This window comes from Camelina sativa, chromosome 19 (genome assembly GCF_030686135.1).
Source record: "Camelina sativa cultivar CO46 ecotype springtype chromosome 19, ASM3068613v1".
NCBI classification, from domain to species: Eukaryota; Viridiplantae; Streptophyta; class Magnoliopsida; order Brassicales; family Brassicaceae; genus Camelina; species Camelina sativa.
The window spans coordinates 4,214,329-4,233,574 of record NC_141898.1 but is presented as its reverse complement, the minus strand read 5'-3'; the positions used below and the strand labels follow the sequence as shown (position 1 = coordinate 4,233,574).

The 19,246-nt window shown below is 40.3% G+C and overlaps 3 protein-coding genes and 3 pseudogenes across 6 annotated transcripts; 1 reads left to right on the top strand and 5 right to left on the bottom strand.

Annotated features, from left to right (window-relative positions):
* Window positions 1–331: 331 nt before the first annotated feature.
* On the bottom strand, window positions 332–4,036 carry LOC104764744 (glycerol-3-phosphate dehydrogenase SDP6, mitochondrial). Its single transcript, XM_010488335.3, has 6 exons — window positions 2,691–4,036; window positions 1,902–2,375; window positions 1,480–1,811; window positions 1,214–1,374; window positions 874–1,132; window positions 332–799 (listed from the first exon to the last, which is right to left on the bottom strand). Exons 1-6 carry the CDS (start codon window positions 3,055–3,057, stop codon window positions 500–502), a joined length of 1,893 nt encoding a protein of 630 aa, XP_010486637.2. The 5' UTR covers window positions 3,058–4,036; the 3' UTR covers window positions 332–499.
* LOC104764742 (pumilio homolog 4) lies at window positions 4,015–8,783 on the top strand. The gene is made up of 11 exons (XM_087502007.1): window positions 4,015–4,348; window positions 4,446–5,216; window positions 5,302–6,106; window positions 6,237–6,762; window positions 6,838–6,979; window positions 7,064–7,171; window positions 7,302–7,514; window positions 7,629–7,739; window positions 7,822–8,016; window positions 8,091–8,265; window positions 8,342–8,783. The coding sequence occupies exons 2-11, from the start codon at window positions 4,500–4,502 to the stop codon at window positions 8,389–8,391; spliced, it is 3,042 nt and encodes a 1,013-aa protein (XP_087358133.1). The 5' UTR covers window positions 4,015–4,348; window positions 4,446–4,499; the 3' UTR covers window positions 8,392–8,783.
* LOC104764743 (ATPase GET3B) lies at window positions 8,754–11,443 on the bottom strand. Of its 3 annotated transcripts, none has more exons than XM_087502009.1 (11): window positions 11,130–11,443; window positions 10,819–11,030; window positions 10,654–10,716; window positions 10,441–10,551; window positions 10,148–10,222; window positions 9,987–10,055; window positions 9,846–9,911; window positions 9,665–9,739; window positions 9,484–9,582; window positions 9,243–9,377; window positions 8,754–9,085 (listed from the first exon to the last, which is right to left on the bottom strand). In XM_087502009.1, exons 1-11 carry the CDS (start codon window positions 11,335–11,337, stop codon window positions 8,948–8,950), a joined length of 1,251 nt encoding a protein of 416 aa, XP_087358135.1. In that variant the 5' UTR covers window positions 11,338–11,443; the 3' UTR covers window positions 8,754–8,947. The 3 variants fall into 3 exon arrangements, with proteins under 3 accessions (XP_087358135.1, XP_087358137.1, XP_087358136.1); XM_087502011.1 differs by having other exon boundaries at window positions 10,441–10,562; window positions 11,130–11,437; XM_087502010.1 differs by having other exon boundaries at window positions 8,754–9,095; window positions 11,130–11,432.
* Window positions 11,444–14,379: 2,936 nt separating this feature from the next.
* Window positions 14,380–17,674, bottom strand: LOC104764741 (phenylalanine ammonia-lyase 4 pseudogene; annotated as a pseudogene). The gene is made up of 3 exons (XR_015591096.1): window positions 17,044–17,674; window positions 15,727–16,373; window positions 14,380–15,637 (listed from the first exon to the last, which is right to left on the bottom strand). The product of XR_015591096.1 is annotated as a phenylalanine ammonia-lyase 4 pseudogene (transcript).
* LOC147920143 (phenylalanine ammonia-lyase 4 pseudogene) lies at window positions 15,382–15,920 on the bottom strand (annotated as a pseudogene).
* Window positions 16,007–17,411, bottom strand: LOC147920142 (phenylalanine ammonia-lyase 4 pseudogene; annotated as a pseudogene).
* Window positions 17,675–19,246: the final 1,572 nt, after the last annotated feature.

Here is a 19,246-nt window from a genome sequence, read left to right as displayed (position 1 = left end):
TTTTTTTTGACGGTTCTAAAGAGTTTCTTGAAACTTTCAAGTCTTCCCAAAACGCACAGTTTAACGATGGCAAACACAACTAAAGCGGCCTCTCGCACTGTTGTTCTGATTGTTCTTGTGAAGATTGAACCTAAAAATTGTGTACTTCAGTTTAGAATCTGAAATCTCGGACTCCACTGGACTTATAGCTAGCTCTCTACAATGATGTTGAGTTTCTTTCCCATTGCCCATCAAATCTTTAGATAACAAGAAAGTACATAATATAGCATCCGTCTTGGGTCTTCTTCTTCTTCTACATTTAGAATACCAAAAAACAAGAAAAACACAATTGTTTATCCCGAGAAACGTGAGTAGCCGCCGTATTATTCCATTTGTATAGTATAATTATCATTCGTTCTCGCTAGTCGCAACCCAAAAATCCAACAAATTGGAAAATAGTAAATAATCAATTCAATAAAGTAGTAGTAGCGTAGTGTAGTGTAATTTCTGAGAGGCCGCTTTAGTTGTGTTTGCCATCGTTAAACTGTGCGTTTTGGGAAGACTTGAAAGTTTCAAGAAACTCTTTAGCCTTTTGCAATTCCTGCTTCTGCCTCGACTTGTCCCACTTGTGTTCACTTGCTAGAATCTCCACCACACGCTGCAACGCCCGTGCCGCTGCGTCTGTGTCCAAGAACGCGATTCTACATCTCCTTGCTATGAAATCAACCGCTGATTCACAGTACTCGTGCCTTGCACAGTAAGCAACTTCTGCTTCCAAAAACGGATACCCGTGCGCCAACCGTTTCCCCAAACCCTCCTCCTGCAATCCGAAACCCGAAATGTTATCTATGAAAGACATGAAGAAGGATGAGTCTGATTAATATAGAACCGAACCTGAGCTATGGTGGCGACTCGGTCAGCCATTGAACCATAAGCATGAGACAAATGCTTTGCAGCAGCTGTGTCCATTGCTCCAGGAACCACTTTACCACCGTAGGTTTTCTTCATTCGCACGTATTGCTGTGCAAGAGTTGTGAAGGAAGATGGTTCCCATCCATAAGAACCCAGAAGCTGTAGTTTCTGCGTTACACATTCATTGGTTGGACTTAGCTTTCCCGATTTGATTGCTGCATCAACTGCATCTTCCGCCATGCTGAAAACAAATTACAGATGAGCAATAATAATAACGCAACTTTAACAACATTCTGCCTACTGATTTTTATAATCCCCTCACCTTCGGTAAGTTGTCCATTTTCCACCCGTGATTGTAACCAGACCAGGAGATTCCTCAAAGACAACATGGTCTCTGGAGATGCTCTCTGTGCTCTTGGCTGTTGGATCCATGGCCAATGGACGGATACCACTCCAAGCCGAAAGAACATCAGTACGTCGAACCTATTGAAAATTTATGATGAATTATATCATCAACTTGAACTGTTTAAGAGAGATTTGGTCAAGAATCGAACTGATTATTCATCTTAAAGCTGAAACTAGACATACCTTAATGTTAAGATAGTCGCTGATTGCATCCAGTATAAATTGAATCTCATCTTCATGAGGTTCTGGAAGTGCAGTGATTGACGTGTTAGAGTCAGTGGTACCTGCTACTGTTCTTCCCAACCACGGTAACATAAATACAACACGACCATCCTTAGTTTTAGGGACTATCAAGCCCATCCCTTCTGGAGAATAGTAATCAGGCAGCACAATGTGTACACCGCTGCTTGGACATATCATTGGTTTTGTATCTTCATCAACCATCTTCCTAATGGAATCACAGAACGGTCCAGCCGCATTGACAACTACTTTTGCATAGCTGTCAAATTCTTGTCCTGTCGAAATGAGGCATCACATAAAAAAAACTGTACAAAGTATGGCAGAACAGAGGTATACTGAATTATTGAAATTGCTAGTCACTGTACCTGTGAGATTGTTACGGACTCGGGCACCAATTATTCTCTTAGTAGCATCATCTGTAATAAGCGAGACAACCTCCGCATGGTTGAGAACAGCTGCACCAGCTAACGCGGCAGTACATGCCAAACCCACATTCAGACGTGAATCATTCATTTGCCCATCATAATAAACAACAGTTCCCCTTAAATTCTTGTCTTTCCCTTTCCTTGCAAGAGTGGGGAAGAGCTCAACAGACTCTTGTGCAGAGTAATATCTGGATAGATGCAATAAGCGTGGTCCAGCGACCAAGTCATACATTTTCAATCCCATCCAGAAGTAGATAACTTCGAACCAGTCAAAACAAGGTGTCATACAGGGCAGAGCATGGCAGAGGTGTGGCGCATTATCAATGAGCTGCTTACGCTCTTCAAGTGCGTGAAATACAAGCTTCAGCTGTCCATAATCAAGATTGAAAACAGCTTTCTCCAAGTAACGAACCCCTAATCAAGAAAAGTGTAAACGAGCACTAAATCAAATGGTGCATTAATTATATTAACGGCCTAATCCTAACGCATATCCTTAATACATCATGTTCCTTCAATGATTGAAGTAACAAAACCAAACACACAAAAATGCTAATTACCCCATTGGAAACCAATGATATAGTGAGCACCTAACGAGGATTATACTATTCAATTCCAACTAGTAAACTAGGCAATTATGTATATCCGACGATTTGAGAAAGCTTTCTTATCCGAATTCATTCAGATACCCAACGGCAAACACAAAATTCAAAAAAAGTACGATTCGATTACCTCCATGAATCAGCTTAGTTGATCGGGAAGAAGTACCGGAGGAGAAATCCTCTCGCTCTACAAGACCAACACGGAGACCACGTGTAGCAGCGTCAAGAGCGACTCCAGAACCGGCGGCTCCACCGCCAATGACGAGAACATCGAGAGGATTAGAAGCGCTGGCTGCAATCAGAGCAGACTCTTGAGCAGATCGAGACGGTACGGTAGCGGCGGGATCACCAATCATACGCCGCAACGAATCTAGAACAAGACCACCGCCTCTGTCGCTGGAGACAACCGACGGAGAGAGGTAGACAGCGCCACCGGAAGCAGCAGCAGCAATTACGGCTGCTCCTGCGGCTAAACGGCGAAAAGAAGCGGCCGACATGGAATTGTGGAGAGATCAAAGAGTATGGGTGATGAAGAGGATTGCGTTGGGAAGCGAAGCGAAGCGATCATGGGAAGGAAGAAGAAGAAAATGATTGCGAATGATTGATAATATATGGATTTATCAAAAACTGGAAACTGAATCCACTGTAATGGAAACTTATTCGTTAAAATTACGAGTTCACCCTCTTGAGCTTACCTTACATAGAGGGTGAGTGGAGTGGGGATGGTTTGGTCATTTTACATCAAATTTTCCGAGTTCCAAGGAGTGTTTTGAGTGGCCTGCAAGAGTTTTTTTTTTTTTAAGGCTTTTCCAGTTATTTTTTATTGGCTGTTAAAAACTGTTTTTAATTCATTTGTCTGAGTGAGAGTAAATTTTTTAAAATTAGACAATAGTCTCATCGGTGTATTTTAGAAGGATTAAAAAAAATTCATGAGATTATTAAAATCTATGTAGATGTATAATTTCGTTTGGAATAATTGAACCAGTAAAAAAATGTATGGTACTAATTACTAAAAAAAAAAAAAAAAAAATCACGTAGCGTAATGATTAACAATGAAATCCATATCGAATAATGTGGGCTTCTTATGAGCCTAGTTTATTAAGCCCAGGAGGGGGGGAGACCATATGAGAGGATAAATATGACGGGGATAGTTAATTTTCCAGTGAGTCTCAATCTTGAACTTGTAAATGACATCATTAATTTTGTCCTTCCTAATTGGAGTAAACGTTTTTGATGAGGATTAGTTTATTTATACGAGATTCTTTATTAAATTAGTTAATCATCATCTGAGGGGATTCTCATCTTTTGTATCTGTCTGTCTTACCAGATTAATAAAAGGGCGATTATACGGTGTCGTAATAGCCGCATCTTCTAATCACCCTTTTTCAGATTAGTATTATTTGTTAAATTAGGAAACAAATAGAAAAATAAGATTAAAAAATACTAAAAAAGACAAGTGACAGTTTGGGAGAATTTTACCAGAGAGAGAGAGAGAGAGAGGGGATGAAGGCGATCTCAGAGTTCCATGCTTTAAGGCCTCTTTTGTCTTCTTCTTCTTCTTCACCTTAATTGTTATTTTTTCTTCCTCCAATCGCGTCGTCACTTCTTCTTATCTCACACTTCGCTCTCTCTCTCTCTCTTTTGAGTATTCATTCCTCCTCCTACAATTCAACCCCCAATCAATGTCCCCTTTTAAGGTCTCTCCTCTTCGTTTTGTCTCTTCTACCTAATCATCGAGACAAGAGAAACCACCGTATCGTTCGTCGACATTTAAACATCGCGTGAGAGGTGACTTTTTTTTTTTAATCGCGATCGGGTTTCTGATCATCATCACTCTTCTCCGATTTCGTAACACCGACACGATTTTTTTTTATTTTTTGCGCAGGTGTTGATTTTGATTTAGGTCTAAATATAAGAAAGATTCGGATGAGAGGAAGAGATGGTTACTAATAGTTACATGGATACGACGAGATCAAATTTGACTAATAGTGTGAATCGAGGAGGATCCAATGTGGATCTCGAGGATCGTTTCCAGAGGGAGCTCGAATCTTTGCTCCAACAACATCGTAATCGCCAAACTTTTGGCCGTGAGCGAGAACGCGACATTGATGTTCACAGAAGCGGTAGCGCTCCCCCTACGGTGGAAGGTTTGTTGAGGGCTATGGATAATCACTACTTGAACAATAATAATAACTCTGATCATAGAGATGTTGGGGGTATTAACAGCAACAGTATTAGCACTAGCAATGGGGTTGATCTTTTGTCTGACGATGAGTTACGTTGGCACCCTGAGTATCTCTCCTATTACTATTCCAACGAGCATTTGAATCCGAGGTTACCGCCTCCTTTGTTGTCTAGAGAGGATTGGAGGGTTGCTCAGAGGTTTCACAACGGTGGTGACTCTGTGTTTGATCCTGTTGGGGAATGGAGGAAGAAGTCTGTTGAAGTCGACAACTCCTCCTCGCTTTTCACGGTTCAGCCAGGGGTTCCAGTTGAGCAGGCAGAGAATGATTTGATGGAACTCAGGAATGCTGTTGTTGCCCAGGGCCGCTCTCAGAATGTGCAGCGGCTAGATCAAGGCAGAGATGACTTGATTGGATTATCTGGTTATCCTGGGATTGGACCGAGAAGGAAGAGTTTCGCCGATATTCTTCAGGTCTACACATTTTGTGTTGAATATATACTGGTTGCGAGGTTTCTGTATAGTCCTTGGTTTCCTACTTACATTGTAATGTTTACAGGAAGGAATTGAACGGGATGCAGCCTTAGGCAGCCAACTCTCCCGGCCTGCAAGCTGCAACACTTTTCGGTACATGAAAGATTCTGCTGTTTTATCGAATTTCACTGCGGGTGGATTCGACACCCCATTACCATTCCATGAATCGTTAGATTCTACTGCCAAAAACAGTCCAAATACTATGCTTGGATCCACCATGAGTTCTCCGGTGCCAAGGAATAGAACTCCTGACTCACATCTAGTCGGGCGATCTCCGGCCTCTGGCCTTCCCCCTATTGGTACCAGGGTCGGTCCTGTCGAGAAGAAGAATACTTTTGGCACAGCCATCCAAAACTGTGAATCTTACACTGCTGCTGATGTTGCCGACGCATTGTCTAGGTTGAACATGTCAGAGATGAGTCAAGTTAAAGAAAACCATATGCAGTCACAGCTTCAAGTGGAATTGGAGAATCAATCTGATGTCATGCGTTACATACCCAACGGTCATAAGAAGGCTTTGCGGCAACAAAATATTGCTACACCAGAATCAAAAGATCACTTGTTTTCTGCAAGTTATGGTGGAATGAGTGGGTATGGAACAAGTCTTGGTGCTTCTCAGGTGGGTTCCCATGGACAGGTCAACATCCCTAAACGAACCTCTTCTTCAGCGAGTCTTTACTCAACTTCAGATCATTCTAGATTAGGAAGCCTGGGCTTATCTGATGTCAATAGTCGGAATGCAAATATTAATGGAACAGACTTCTCCACAGCTGGTGGTTATTTGGCAAAGAACAAGTTGAATTCATTAGCTGAGCACTATTCTGCTGAAGGTTTCTCACTCCTTCCTATCTCTTGCTCTCTATCTTTCTGTCTCTATGTCTTACTCTGACTCTTATACACACAAACAGAACACCGAATTGCCTTAGATTGAACCATTTGGTTTTTTTCCTTATGTTTCAGGCTCACATCTGAGTGGGGAAGGGGATAGACAAAGCTTGAACAGATTGATAAATCAAGTTGCTTCTGAGCTTCACGCTCCAGTTATGGAGCCACATTACAGCCAGTATCTGCATACGGCATCTTCTACTGCTGCCCCAACCGATCATTCTCTTATTAGAAATAATTTTGGGACTTCAAACGGAGATACGGCTAACGAATACCTTGCGATGTTACTTGCTCAAAACAGGCAACAGCTGGGTAACCTCAGTGCTGCAAATTCTAGATTCTTTGAGAGTCCTTCATATGATCTTGGCAACATGTATCTAGGAAACCATTTGCCTTCTCCCTCCAAGAATTCAAGAAATTTCCAGAACATGCGTATGTCACAATCAGCCTCAGTGATGAAAGTTCCTTTTGGAGGATTACAGGGATCATCCCACGTAGACACTGGCAGCACGGCAGAAGCATCCTTACTAGAGGGGTTTAAGAACAACAAGACAAGGTCTTTGGAGCTTTCAGAAATAGTTGGTCATGTGATTGAGTTCAGGTATTTACCTTTTATCTAATATACATCATTCAAGGTGACGAGTTCACTTTTGTTTGGATTTTATACCATTTGCAGCATGGATCAGTACGGAAGTCGTTTTATTCAGCAAAAACTTGAGACGGCAACGGATGAGGAAAAGAATGCAATATTTCCTGAGATACTTCCTTATGGCCGCACTTTAATGACAGATGTCTTTGGAAATTATGTCATTCAAAAGGTACTAGCTGTAGCTTCTAAATCATTTCAATGCACATTGCTAGATGTGTCACTTTTCTCATATGCTGCTCTGGTTTTGTTCTAGTTTTTTGAGCATGGTACAAACAGGCAGAGAAAAGAACTCGCTGAACAAGTTACGGGCCACGTTTTGGCTCTCTCACTTCAAATGTATGGCTGCAGGGTTATCCAAAAGGTACTCAATTTAAAGACACTGTTTTTATCCTATTTATATTATTTAGTGGTTATGATTTTACTGACATAGGTGTTTGACTTTTTCGAGCGCATTAATAATTTGTAATCTTGTTTCTGCGATATGGAAACAGGCGTTAGAGGTGGTTGAATTGGAGCAGCAAGCTCAAATGGTGCAAGAGCTTGATGGGTCTGTCATGAAATGTGTTCATGACCAGAATGGTAACCATGTCATCCAGAAGTGTATAGAGCGTCTTCCTCAGGATTGGATACAGTTCATAATTTCCTCATTCTATGGAAAAGTTTTAGCTCTTTCAACACACCCGTATGGATGCCGTGTAATCCAGGTTTGATATAATACATCTCACCCTATAGTTTTTTTTTATCATAGATCCAAGTTCCAATTTTGTCTTGTCCACTATTAATGATACTTGAAATCTACTTTTTATGAATCGCATCAGAGGGTTCTCGAGCATATTGATGACATAGAAACCCAACGGATCATTATGGAGGAAATCATGGATTCAGTCTGTACTCTAGCACAAGATCAGTACGGGAATTATGTTATTCAGGTAAGATTCTGAAGCTTGATTTACGTTTCTGCTTCATGAAAATGGACACACTGATCAAAATTGAATTTGTTTCCGGCTGTAGCATATCATACAACACGGTAAACCTCATGAACGGTCAGAAATTATCAATAAGCTCGCTGGACAGATTGTGAAGATGAGTCAGCAGAAGTTTGCTTCTAATGTTGTTGAAAAGTGCTTAACGTTTGGCGGTCCAGAGGAGCGTCAGGTTCTAGTGAATGAGATGCTTGGTTATACTGATGAAAACGAGCCACTTCAGGTCTGCAATCTAACTCCCTCATGTCTTTGTGCAATGTCTTGAAAAAGGCCCACTAAACTTGGAACAATTTGCAGGCGATGATGAAGGACCCATTTGGGAACTACGTAGTGCAGAAGGTTCTTGAAACATGCGATGATCAAAGTCTTGCACTCATTCTTTCTCGCATCAAAGTTCACTTGAATGCCTTGAAGAGATACACATATGGGAAGCACATCGTTGCCCGGGTTGAGAAACTTATCACTACTGGAGGTAAACATTTCTTCTCCCTCTACAAAACCACAGGGCATTGTCATGATCATGAATCACGCTTCTTTTTTTTCTGCAGAGAGAAGAATCGGGCTCTCAGCATCTCTAACCACAAACGCTACTCCTTAACCATCTTTGAGTAAGTAAAACCTCAAGCTTCTTAATTTACAACACAACCAGAGAAAGAGGTACACGCTGATGACCGAGAGCTATATGTACAGCCTAACTAAGCAAAGCATCTCAAGATGGGTTCTGTTTATATATATTTTGCAAATAATTTGTAAATAAAATAGAAGGTTTTAGATTTAAGTCAGTGAATAAATGTATTTTGGATCTCAACTGGCTTAAATTAAAAATCTCCTTTTGGTTGTGTAAAAAAAGGTTAAGCCTTGCTGTTTTATTATGTAAAGCAATGGCTTATTCTTAGGTTCTTACTCTTGCACCATTACTATGTAAATATCTTGCGGCTTTGCTCCCCAAGAATTGCAATATTTCTTGTTTTACAGCACTTAAGTTGTAAATTGAACGTGTAATACACCCGCCAAAATGTTGTAGATACTGAATTAGTTCAACAGTTTGAAGACACATAAGATAGTATACAAAAATATATAAGAAACTCCTTAGAACTACAAGTGAAGTGAATCTGCTTCTTCATCCTATCGTCGATAATGTATGTGTAATGATCTTATTTCCAAATGATATCACCCAAGAAGCGCAGAGCAGGGACACCTCTGATCTCCATATCTACAAGCGGAGCCTCCATCAGTGTCAAAGCAGAGAGTTCTGAATCCTCCCGGATCATATCAAGAGCACGCATTTGATCCTGCACGTTCCTTTTTTCACGATTTAAATGTGTGATGCTTTGAAACCACAGAACAAACACAAGAACAGAAGCACTTTCTGGTTTGAGGAGTATGCAAGAGCGATCTTTGGTTTAAAGAGACCACTAGTTCATGAGAAGTTTGTGTTTGTGTGTATACCTTTCTCTTAATTGCGCAAAATTTGCAGTCTGAGGAGGATGGTGGGAGAAGCTGATTAACAATGAGTCTTTTGACGGGAACACTTTCTTTCTTTAAAGATGCACTTAACCTAGAAGACTCGCTGACCGCCATTACCTTTTGGATAGAAACAAACAGTAAGAGCAACTTCAGACCAATGGATTTTATTCTTGAAGAAAGGAGGAAATCTAAAGAGATGCATGTGTAGACAACTAGACATTACCGTTGGGATAGTGACAATGACGAATTCTGTTGACTCTGTGTCACGGAAAAGCTCCCGAACTTTAACCATCCTTTCTCTTAGTTTTTCCAATTTGTCGGCCTGTCACATCCATAAAGAAAATTTAAATGAATAATAATAATAAACAGGAATACGATATCAGCCAATATGTACAAAAACTTACAGCATCAGGCTTGTTTCCTTCTTTCCCAAAGACTGATTTGATCGCTGAAGTAGCCGAGGTTATTTTCTGTCTAAGCTGAAGATGCAGAAAATGTATTTAAGAAGACAAAACTCTAAGAAAGAAATTGACACTTAAGTAAAGATACTAAAACATAGGAATTAAAGAGGAAATGGTTTCCCACCTTCAAGATTTTACCAATGGACGCATCCAAGAAATCAGGTAAAGAGAGTAGCCTTAGCGTATGACCCTGTAAGCAGCAATAAACTCTGTCTTTAATATTCTACACTAAAAAGGAAGGAAAATTTCAGTCAAGCTTGCTCACCGTTGGTGCGGTATCAAACACGATTCTGGTGAACATGTTATACTCAGGTGATTCCAAAAATTGAATGACCTGTTGATACCCTAGACAATCAGCAAAGACAAGAAAAATATGCCAAAAACGACATATCAAGACGAAAAGATCAGAAAGAATGGCAGAATTACCTTAGAAATGGCAATGGCTTCATCCAATCCAGGAGGCGGTGTGTCGAGCAATTCTCCAAGTTTAAGCTCTCCCAACTTCATCAACCAAAAATCCACAATCAGTATCATAAGCAGAAACAGTAAGAGGCAATCACTTCCATTTGAAACACCTAGATTTAGTATCAGAAACATTGAAGCTCACATGGATACCACAGAGGAATACATCACGATTGGTAAGCCATTAAGAACACTCAAAACACACAATTTAGAAAAAAAACTACCACCTGAAAGTACACACAATGCTAAAAGAATACCTGTTCAACAAGCATCCCAAGTCCCATACCATCCATAAAATCTTTCACCCCAGTTCCTCCATTCATCTGGGAGGCACTACGAAACTCTTCCCTGGCCTTCTCAGGGTTTATCTGTTGCAGAGCTAGAAATTAAAACTCAATTTGAGTGTAGGATCATCACCACAGAAACCAAAAAAAAAAAAAAGCCCCAAACATAACTCCAAAAAAACATACTTCTAGAGCAAATAAAGGAGCTTCAGGTCCTTCTACAGGCACAAGCATTCCTCCAGTCAAATCCTACAAAATCAACAAAAACAGTAGAAACACCAATCATATACATATCTTCATCAAACAAAGATTAAAAAGTCTTCACTTTTAGCACACGATTGCCAAGTTTACCTGAGCAAAAGAATCACTCAAAGAATGAGCTGGATCTGTGGATACAACAAGAGTTGGGTGCCCATTGTTTGCAAACCTCACAGCTAAAGAAGCAGCACAACTAGTTTTACCCACTCCTCCTTTCCCACCGAGCATGTAATACTTCCGTTTCGTACCGGCGACCATCTCATCGAACTCCGAGACTGTCTCAGTTGGGCTAGCTACTGATTTCACTGAAACCCAGAAACCAATATCAAAATCAACCCTTCGAATACTTAATTCCGTGTTTTTCAAATCAGGAAAAAAAAAAGGGAAACAATTAAAAATCTAACCTTGGAGCGAACTTCTCCGGCGATTATGTTTAACGGAGAGAGAATGAATCACCGGCGAGACAAGCGGCGAGGAGGAGGAGGATGAGAGAGTTGTTCGAGGCGAGAAAGAGATGAAATCAATCCCAGAGACGAGACTTGTTGGTGAGAATCGAGATTTGCATATAGGAGATGAAGAATACAATCGAGATGAAGAAGACAGAGTCGTCATTTGTTTCGTATAGCTTTCTCTTCTTCTTCTTCTTCTTCACTTGTCGGAACAAACAAAGAAGCGGTGGTGCCCAGAACACACTATTTATCGTGTTCTTTTCGCTGCCAATACTTTGATTGATAATATTTTAAGTCCCTAAATCTGTCTTTTTTTTACATAAACACCACCTTTCTTTTTTTTGGTATCAATTTCGTCCCTTTTTATTTTTACACTACATAAAAAGATTTATAAAGTCAAGCTTCAAACACAAACCTGGGCTTCAAACGGGAAGATGGTTGCAGGGTAAAGGGAGCAGTAGGGCTCGCCAACAAAGCTACTAGCAGGTACAAAATAAACGTGTAAAGCCGCAACAAACCAGGTGGATCCTCTCTGCCATGAAAATGGTGATCAAGAATTCCACACAAGATGTTTAAAAAGCGAGACACGGACAAGGGGACAATAAACCTGAGCTTCATACAGGGGAAAGGGTTCGGGGGTTTAAGTAAAGCTTGGTAATTCCAGGTTTTGAATCCAACAAACAATGTTACAAGCTTAGCAAATACGTTAGTTCCAGCTAATCCTTTGAACATCCAAGACAACCTAGCTAAGTGAGTTCTCTGATGCAGTCTTCGGACACCGAGGGTAACCAAATAGACTAAGCAATGTCGATAGGATGACAGGGGATTTGAAAACGAGAACCTGGGCTTTTGGAGTTGGGCAAGATCTTGTAATCACGTCGGTAGTCCAATAGCAAAAATAGATCTGTCGAGCTCCGGCTGTGACTTGGATTCAAGGCGGCAGTCCAATATCGGAGAAGACGCAAATCTCTGAAGGTATCCACACCATACGCCGTCTCCGTCTCTGCCTGCCAAGGCTCGGGTGATGTTATAGTAGGGGGTACTGTAGAGACAATGACCATTCCGGATCGAGAATTAGATAAGCAACAGGACTTGATTTCCGCTGGTAATGAGGCTTGGTCGGGTTACAGATAGGGGAGTTTGTCATTCTCCTCCGACCTCTGTATTCGATGATGTGCGAGCCTCTACCTGGATATGGTTGAGTGAATCGGGTAAGCGAAGGTTGCAAAAGAAGACTCAAAAGGGGAAAAAGAAATTGCACAAGAGATTTAAAGGAGCCACGAAAGTATAGAAAAAGATCTAAGGTCGAGATGCCCTGACGCCGGCGAGCAAAAGCCCTACCAGCGTCGGGGAAATTTGGGGGTAGTGGCGCCTCGATAGTCGAGCTTGGGAGAGAAAAATTAGGTTTACGATTTAATAGTTCTTAATGCATTATAAAATATAAATATTTGTAATATATTTAAAATTAATTATCTTATCATATCACACAAATTTAAAGTCTAAAACTATATATTAACTCCAAAAAAGATATTATTGTTTAATGTTACTAATTTACTAGTTTATTACTTATATTTTTATAAATTAAGATATATGTCTACTTTGCAATAAAAGAAATGTGAATTAAATTTGTTAAAAGTTAAAGTGAAAATAGGAAAAGAAAAATAGAACTATATGCATTTAGTTTTATTAAAGAAAAAATGGAATAAGAAAATGCCTCAAGTAACAAAAGCCTCCAACAAATATACAACTAAAAAAAAAAGCAATATAACAAACGCTAGCTGACAATCGAACTCGTTTCCTAATGCTTTATATTTGGGACAATTTACCAACTGAGCGAAAAATTATAATGGACTGATGTTAATAGCAAAACTTTTAAAAAGAGTATAGGGCACATGCCCCACCTCTTTGTAACGTAGATCCGCCCCTAGTTATCTCATCCTTATATACTTCAGTTCTGTTAGGCGAGGTAAACCTCTAAGAGTGAGAACTTGAGTGGACCTGAGCTCAAGGAGAGAAGCAGCTCATCACTGAGAGGTGAGCTGAATGAAAAAGAAGCCTGCATAAAGAAAAATATAAGGCTGAGAAAAGAGGAAGGGCAAAGCTGAAAAGTGAAAGCTGCAAGTTTTCTTCGAGCTCCGGCTGTGACTTGGATTCAAGGCGGCAGTCCAATATCGGAGAAGACGCAAATCTCTGAAGGTATCCACACCAGACGCCGTCTCCGTCTCTGCCTGCCAAGGCTCGGGTGACGTTGTAGTAGGGGGTACTGTAGAGACAATGACCATTCCGAATCGAGAATTAGATAAGCAACAGGACTTGATTTCCGCTGGTAATGAGGCTTGGTCGGGGTTATAGATAGGGGAGTTTGTCATTCTCCTCCGACCTCTGTATTCGATGATGTGCGAGCCTCTACCTGGGTATGGTTGAGTGAATCGGGTAAGCGAAGGTTGCAAAAGAAGACTCAAAAAGGGAAAAAGAAATTGCACAAGAGATTTAAAGGAGCCACGAAAGTATAGAAAAAGATCTAAGGTCGAGATGCCCTGACGCCGACGAGCAAAATCCCTACCGGCGTCGGGGAAATTTGGGGGTAGCGGCGCCTCGATAGTCGAGCTTGGGAGAGAAAAATTAGGTTTACGATTTAATAGTTACATTAGTTCTATTACGACTTCACATTCTCTGTTTGAGTATCCTGGGTTTAGCTTCACTTGTGAACTCTTTATCTCCTAAGTTCTTGAAGTCCCATGGCATTATGACCCCATCTCCATGGAGTGGGTATTACCAATACAACTTCCAGAGCTTTACACCGAATCCAGTCACATCCTTTAACTCTCCTTTTACCCTCAATCAGAGTACCTTCAACCCTGCTCAACCTCATGACAAAGCTAACCTTCGGGTAGACATCCTCATCCCGGTGAGTATCTCAGCTTTGGCTATTTCAACGTCACTTGGTCTTCGATACAAGACAGTGGCCACCTCTTCTTCCATCGACTTGTTCTTGGAAGCTGCATCGTTATTGCTTGAACTCACAGGATCCAAAATCCTTGCTAGGATTTGGCTCATAGCTCTCAAGACTACAATCTCGATGACCCTATCTACCTATATCTCTTTATTGTCTTGGCTTTGGGGATTGCCTCTCTTTGTTGTCTTTTAAACTCTGTTTCTTACTTTGTATGTTATGTTCTGTTTTAATAGAATGAAACATATGTTATGTCCAAAAAATATAAAGTCAAGCTTCTATTTATTTGGGAGTAACACCCATTTAAGACAGCATTTAGCATACAACGAAACATATTATAGGTGTATTTTATATGTAAGAATGTTGGATATGGATGGATCATCATCTGTCAAAACAGAGATTTTTTAATTAACAGATTGGAATAGGAGCTCCGTTCCACTCCTTGAGACATTCCAACAATGGATCAATGAGTTTTCCATCAGAAATCGCAGACAACACTTTATCAAACTCCTCTCCCGGTGACCTAACCTTCTCTCCAGTTAGCAGCTCTGTCTCCAGCTCATCTCTCACGAACCGGTACAACGGATAAGACCGGCATTCTTTTATCCGGTTAGCTATACCCGAGAATCCTTCCTCGTACTCAATCCGAACACGTTCCACTTCTTTAGGGAGAAGCACTCTCAGCTCAGACTCAAAAGCTCCAATCTTTTGGAAAACCGATGTCGCGGAATTGGCCTCGCGTTCTGGATCAGCCAAAGCGTGGTCTACAAGAATGTGTCTAAGTTTCTGCATCAGCGGGTAAGTGATGCTGCAGGGATCGTCTGCGTAGGAGAACACGTACTCTCGGTCAACCACTTGGAGGACATCACGTTCTGTGAACCTTGACGGATGTAGCTCACCGTTTGCACCAACGGTTAAGACCCGTTTCGCCACCTGGCTAACCGCGGATTTAATCGCTTTCTTCAGATTCTCTTCTAGATGTCTTAGATCAACGGCTTGGCAAAGCGCGACTAAGTAAGTCGCGGACATAAGCTTGAGGATATCGACTGCTTCTGCGGTTTTACGGCTCGAGATCAGACCTAGGGAGTTAACGTCTTGGTTATGCTGCTCCGCGCTTTGGACATGGTTGGTCACGGGATTAGCCAAGAACTGAAGCTCAGAACAATAAGAATCCATGGCTATTTCCGCGCCTTTGAACCCGTAATCAAGACTAGGGTTTCTCCCACCGGATAGGTTAGAAGGCAAACCGTTGTTTTAGAAATCGTTGACCAGTTCAGAGAACTGCGCGAACATGAGTTTCCCGATTGAAGCAATGGCTAGACGAGAATTATCCATGGCGACACCAATCGGTGTCCCTTGGAAATTCCCACCGTGCAAAGCTTTGTTCCTTGAAACATCGATCAAAGGGTTGTCGTTAACCGAGTTGATCTCACGCTCAATCATCTTAGTCGCCGCTCTGATCACTTCAATCTGTGGCCCTAGCCATTGTGGGGACGTACGTAATGCATACCTGCAAGTTAACAGAGAAGCTACTCAGCTATAAATAACCACACACACACAAACACAATATAAGTTTACTTGAACAGCAAGAAACGTTACCGATCTTGTTTAGGTTTTTGAAGAGGATCCATCTCGTGAAGAAGTTGAGCTTCCTTAACGTAAGAGCTTCCGTATAATATATGTTCCATAATTGCGGCGGCTTCGATCTGACCAGGATGGTGCTTCAGTTTATGCGTAAGGTGATCGGTGAACTCTGGTTTCCCTTGCATAACCTCAGCAAACATGGCAGACATAACTTCCGACAAAACCGCCAAAATATTTGCCTCGAACAGAACCGTCGAGGCCAAACCCGATCCAACCGCTGTCCCGTTCACAAGTGCTAGTCCTTCCTTAGGCTGCAGCTCGAAGAAGGACGACACTCCGGCAACCTTAAGGCCTCAGTGGCAGTGAGAGTCTCACCGGAAGGACCCACGGCTTTGGAGTTAAGACGGCCGGTGAGGAGTCCGGCGATGTAAGACAGCGGGACAAGGTCTCCGGAAGCAGTGATGGTGCCACGGAGAGGGAGGCAGGGAGTGATTTCGTGGTTGAGAAGCTTTGTAATGGCTTCCAGAATCTCGAAGCGTATCCCAGAGTAGCCTTGGAGGAGAGTGTTGACACGGACGAGCATTGCTGCTCTTGTCGCCGGCTTGGGTAACGTGTGTGACGTGTCACCGGTGCCGGTGCCAAATATTCCAGCGTTTAAGAACCTGCTCGAGTCATTAATTGCACGTTACCGTTATTAATTTCTCACAATTTTATTATATGTTAGTAGAATTAATTAAAAGTTTGGTGTATGAAGAAATGAGAGGCATGTAATTATTAGCGTCCACGACTGTTATGTGTAACTTAACTTCACCTAATTATTATTGCCAAATTACCAACTTATTCAGCTAATTAGTACTAACAAAACAAATTATTCACCTAAATATGAGGTAAAACCAAATACCAAAGAGAAGGGTGAAGTCTACTAAAAAAATGCCAAAAATACGGAAAACTGTTAGGCAAAAGAGAGATCAGTTTTTTTTTTTTTTTTGGCAAACAATGAGAGATCACCAAGAACATACATTTAACCTGTCTCACGGTATTTACACGTACCGGATTCAAATCTTCTTTTCTCCTACTCTAAAACTAATTCACTAGCTAAAAAAGTTAAAACCATTTAATTTCGGTTTTCAATAAACATATTAGTAATTATCATTATTGTCATTGTAATTAGTTTACCTATTCTAAAAAATTTGTTCACTAGCTAGCAGCAGCCCAGTCTAGAGAATTGTTCAACACATTAAATGTTGATATAGTACAATATTAAAAGAGAGAGAAAAATAGTAGTAACAAATTTATAGTTACCATATATGGTATTGACTAAAAAAAACTTACCTAATAAGCTCATTTTGAAGTGCACCGCCTTGTTTGGTTCTTCTATGGGAAGTTGCACCAAACCCAGTGGTGACTCCATAACTGTCGGTTCCTCGGTTCATGCTCTCCATCACCCAGTCGCTACTCGCCTTGACTCCGGCACGTGCCTCCTCCGCTAGCTCCACTGTAGCTCCTCCTCCTCCTCCTCTAGCCACGGCGGCAACTTGACCAATAGTCAACGTCTCTCCTCCTAGCTTCACCACCCCTTTCCTGTAATCTTCCACCATTCGTTTCACCTCCTCCAAGTGGCTCCCTTTCAAAGCTTCAGCCGCTGCGTTCCAGTTCAACGGATCGCCGGTGATGTGGTTGTTTTGATTGCATAGCTCCATGACGACCGCCGACTAGATTAAAGAAAAAGGGGTTTTTGGATACAAACCGACCGGTTTTAATGACAATATGGTCGTCTTGATCTCTTTCTCTATGTAGTAATGTTAATATATACGAAACAAATTAAAGCAATACAGATGTGTGTATGAATCTAGTTACACGTTGCGCTTACAAGGTACAATATATGAGATTGTACTTTTGTTTGTGATGAAACATATAAAAATTAAAGGGAGAAATTTATTTATTCGAGTTGTGAATTAATAAAATTTCCCTGAGAGAAAGGTGAGCGGCATCGGAGGTTTTAAATAGAGGCAAAAGAGTTGGTGAGAAACGGAGCCGGGTTAGTTGAAATGTGTCTACAGCCGTCGGATGTGAATTGCAATCTAGACGGACGTATATTAACCCACGTGGCTTCCATGTTATATGATATTCGTTTTACTTGTCGAGCTCGAGGGTCAGGTACCGCCAGAGATAGGGACATGATGGTTTGGTCTTGTGTGAGCAAACACCACAAATCCAAATTTAACATATACTGTAGATATTATTTTTTATATATATATTAATTTCGTAAGTTAATAAGTTTTATTGCATGGAGCGGTTCTGACATGTTGTTTCGAAAAATATAGTAGTATTTCATTTAATAGCTAATACAGAATGCCAAATCTTTATCCATATCGTATATTTTGATTGAATGTCATTTATTACCAGGTCGGTATGTTTTTTATCTAAATTCTGAATACGTTAGGTTTGCGCGGATCCATGGCTTGTACTATACTTTTTTTCCTTTTTTTAGGTTTGCGGATCAATAAACCTAAAAAAACAGGTCGATCATTTATCAATTTTCTGAATTGATTAATAAAAAAAAAGTTTTCTTAAAAGTCTTCAATTAATTTATTTTTCTTTCTTTTAAAAAAAAAAGGTATAATTAATTAACTCCACCTAAATCAGCTTTTGACTGAGAGCCTTCGTAGGTCGTACACATTAAATAAATTAAACAACACAATTCGAATCCAAAATATGGGGACAACACCCAAAACTACAAAGACATCCGGATCTTTAGCCTATATATAGTATAAAATACTACTATTGATTATAGTATAATATATATATAGAGTACAAAATACTATTGATTTTATGGGAATGGACGTTAAGTACGTATAATTTCTCTTATGGATAAAGAGAAAAGCTTACCAAAAAAATTGATTGCAAGGAAACAAAAATACATAAAAGAATTTGATAATGGATGGAGTTGGTAAGATTTGGGTAAAGTCTTTTCCGCTCCTCCTCTTCACCAACCATAGTCATCCCCTCTCACCAATCAATCTTATGGTAGGATTTGTGTATAATTTCAATCATGGAAAATTATAGTGTGTACATCTCTTAAACAGCAAATGCAAGATAAAATCCAACCGTCTCTCTATCGCATACTAATATCAAATAAAAAAAAGTAGTATTATATATACTTGACTGTAAAACTGGTTTAGAGGTTGATGAAATAACTTCATCTGTTTCAGTCTGAAAAATGTTGTTATTACTATTTTCATATTTTGGTTTGTTTGCTCATCTCGAAAGTAGCTAGGTTTTTACCAAAAAAAAAGTTATAAAGAAGAATATTGTTTTTCAGATTTTAAGGGGTTCAGTATATTTTCTTTAAACAACAACTAGGTCATATAATCGAAGAATTTCAATATACTACTGATCACTTCAAAAACATACATTACAGAAAGATATTTACTTTGACAATCTTGAAAATAAATATTAAAATATATGTTAGATAATACGATCAAAATTGAGTGTATATGATGAAAGCACACTAGATACAAATTGGCATGTTTAA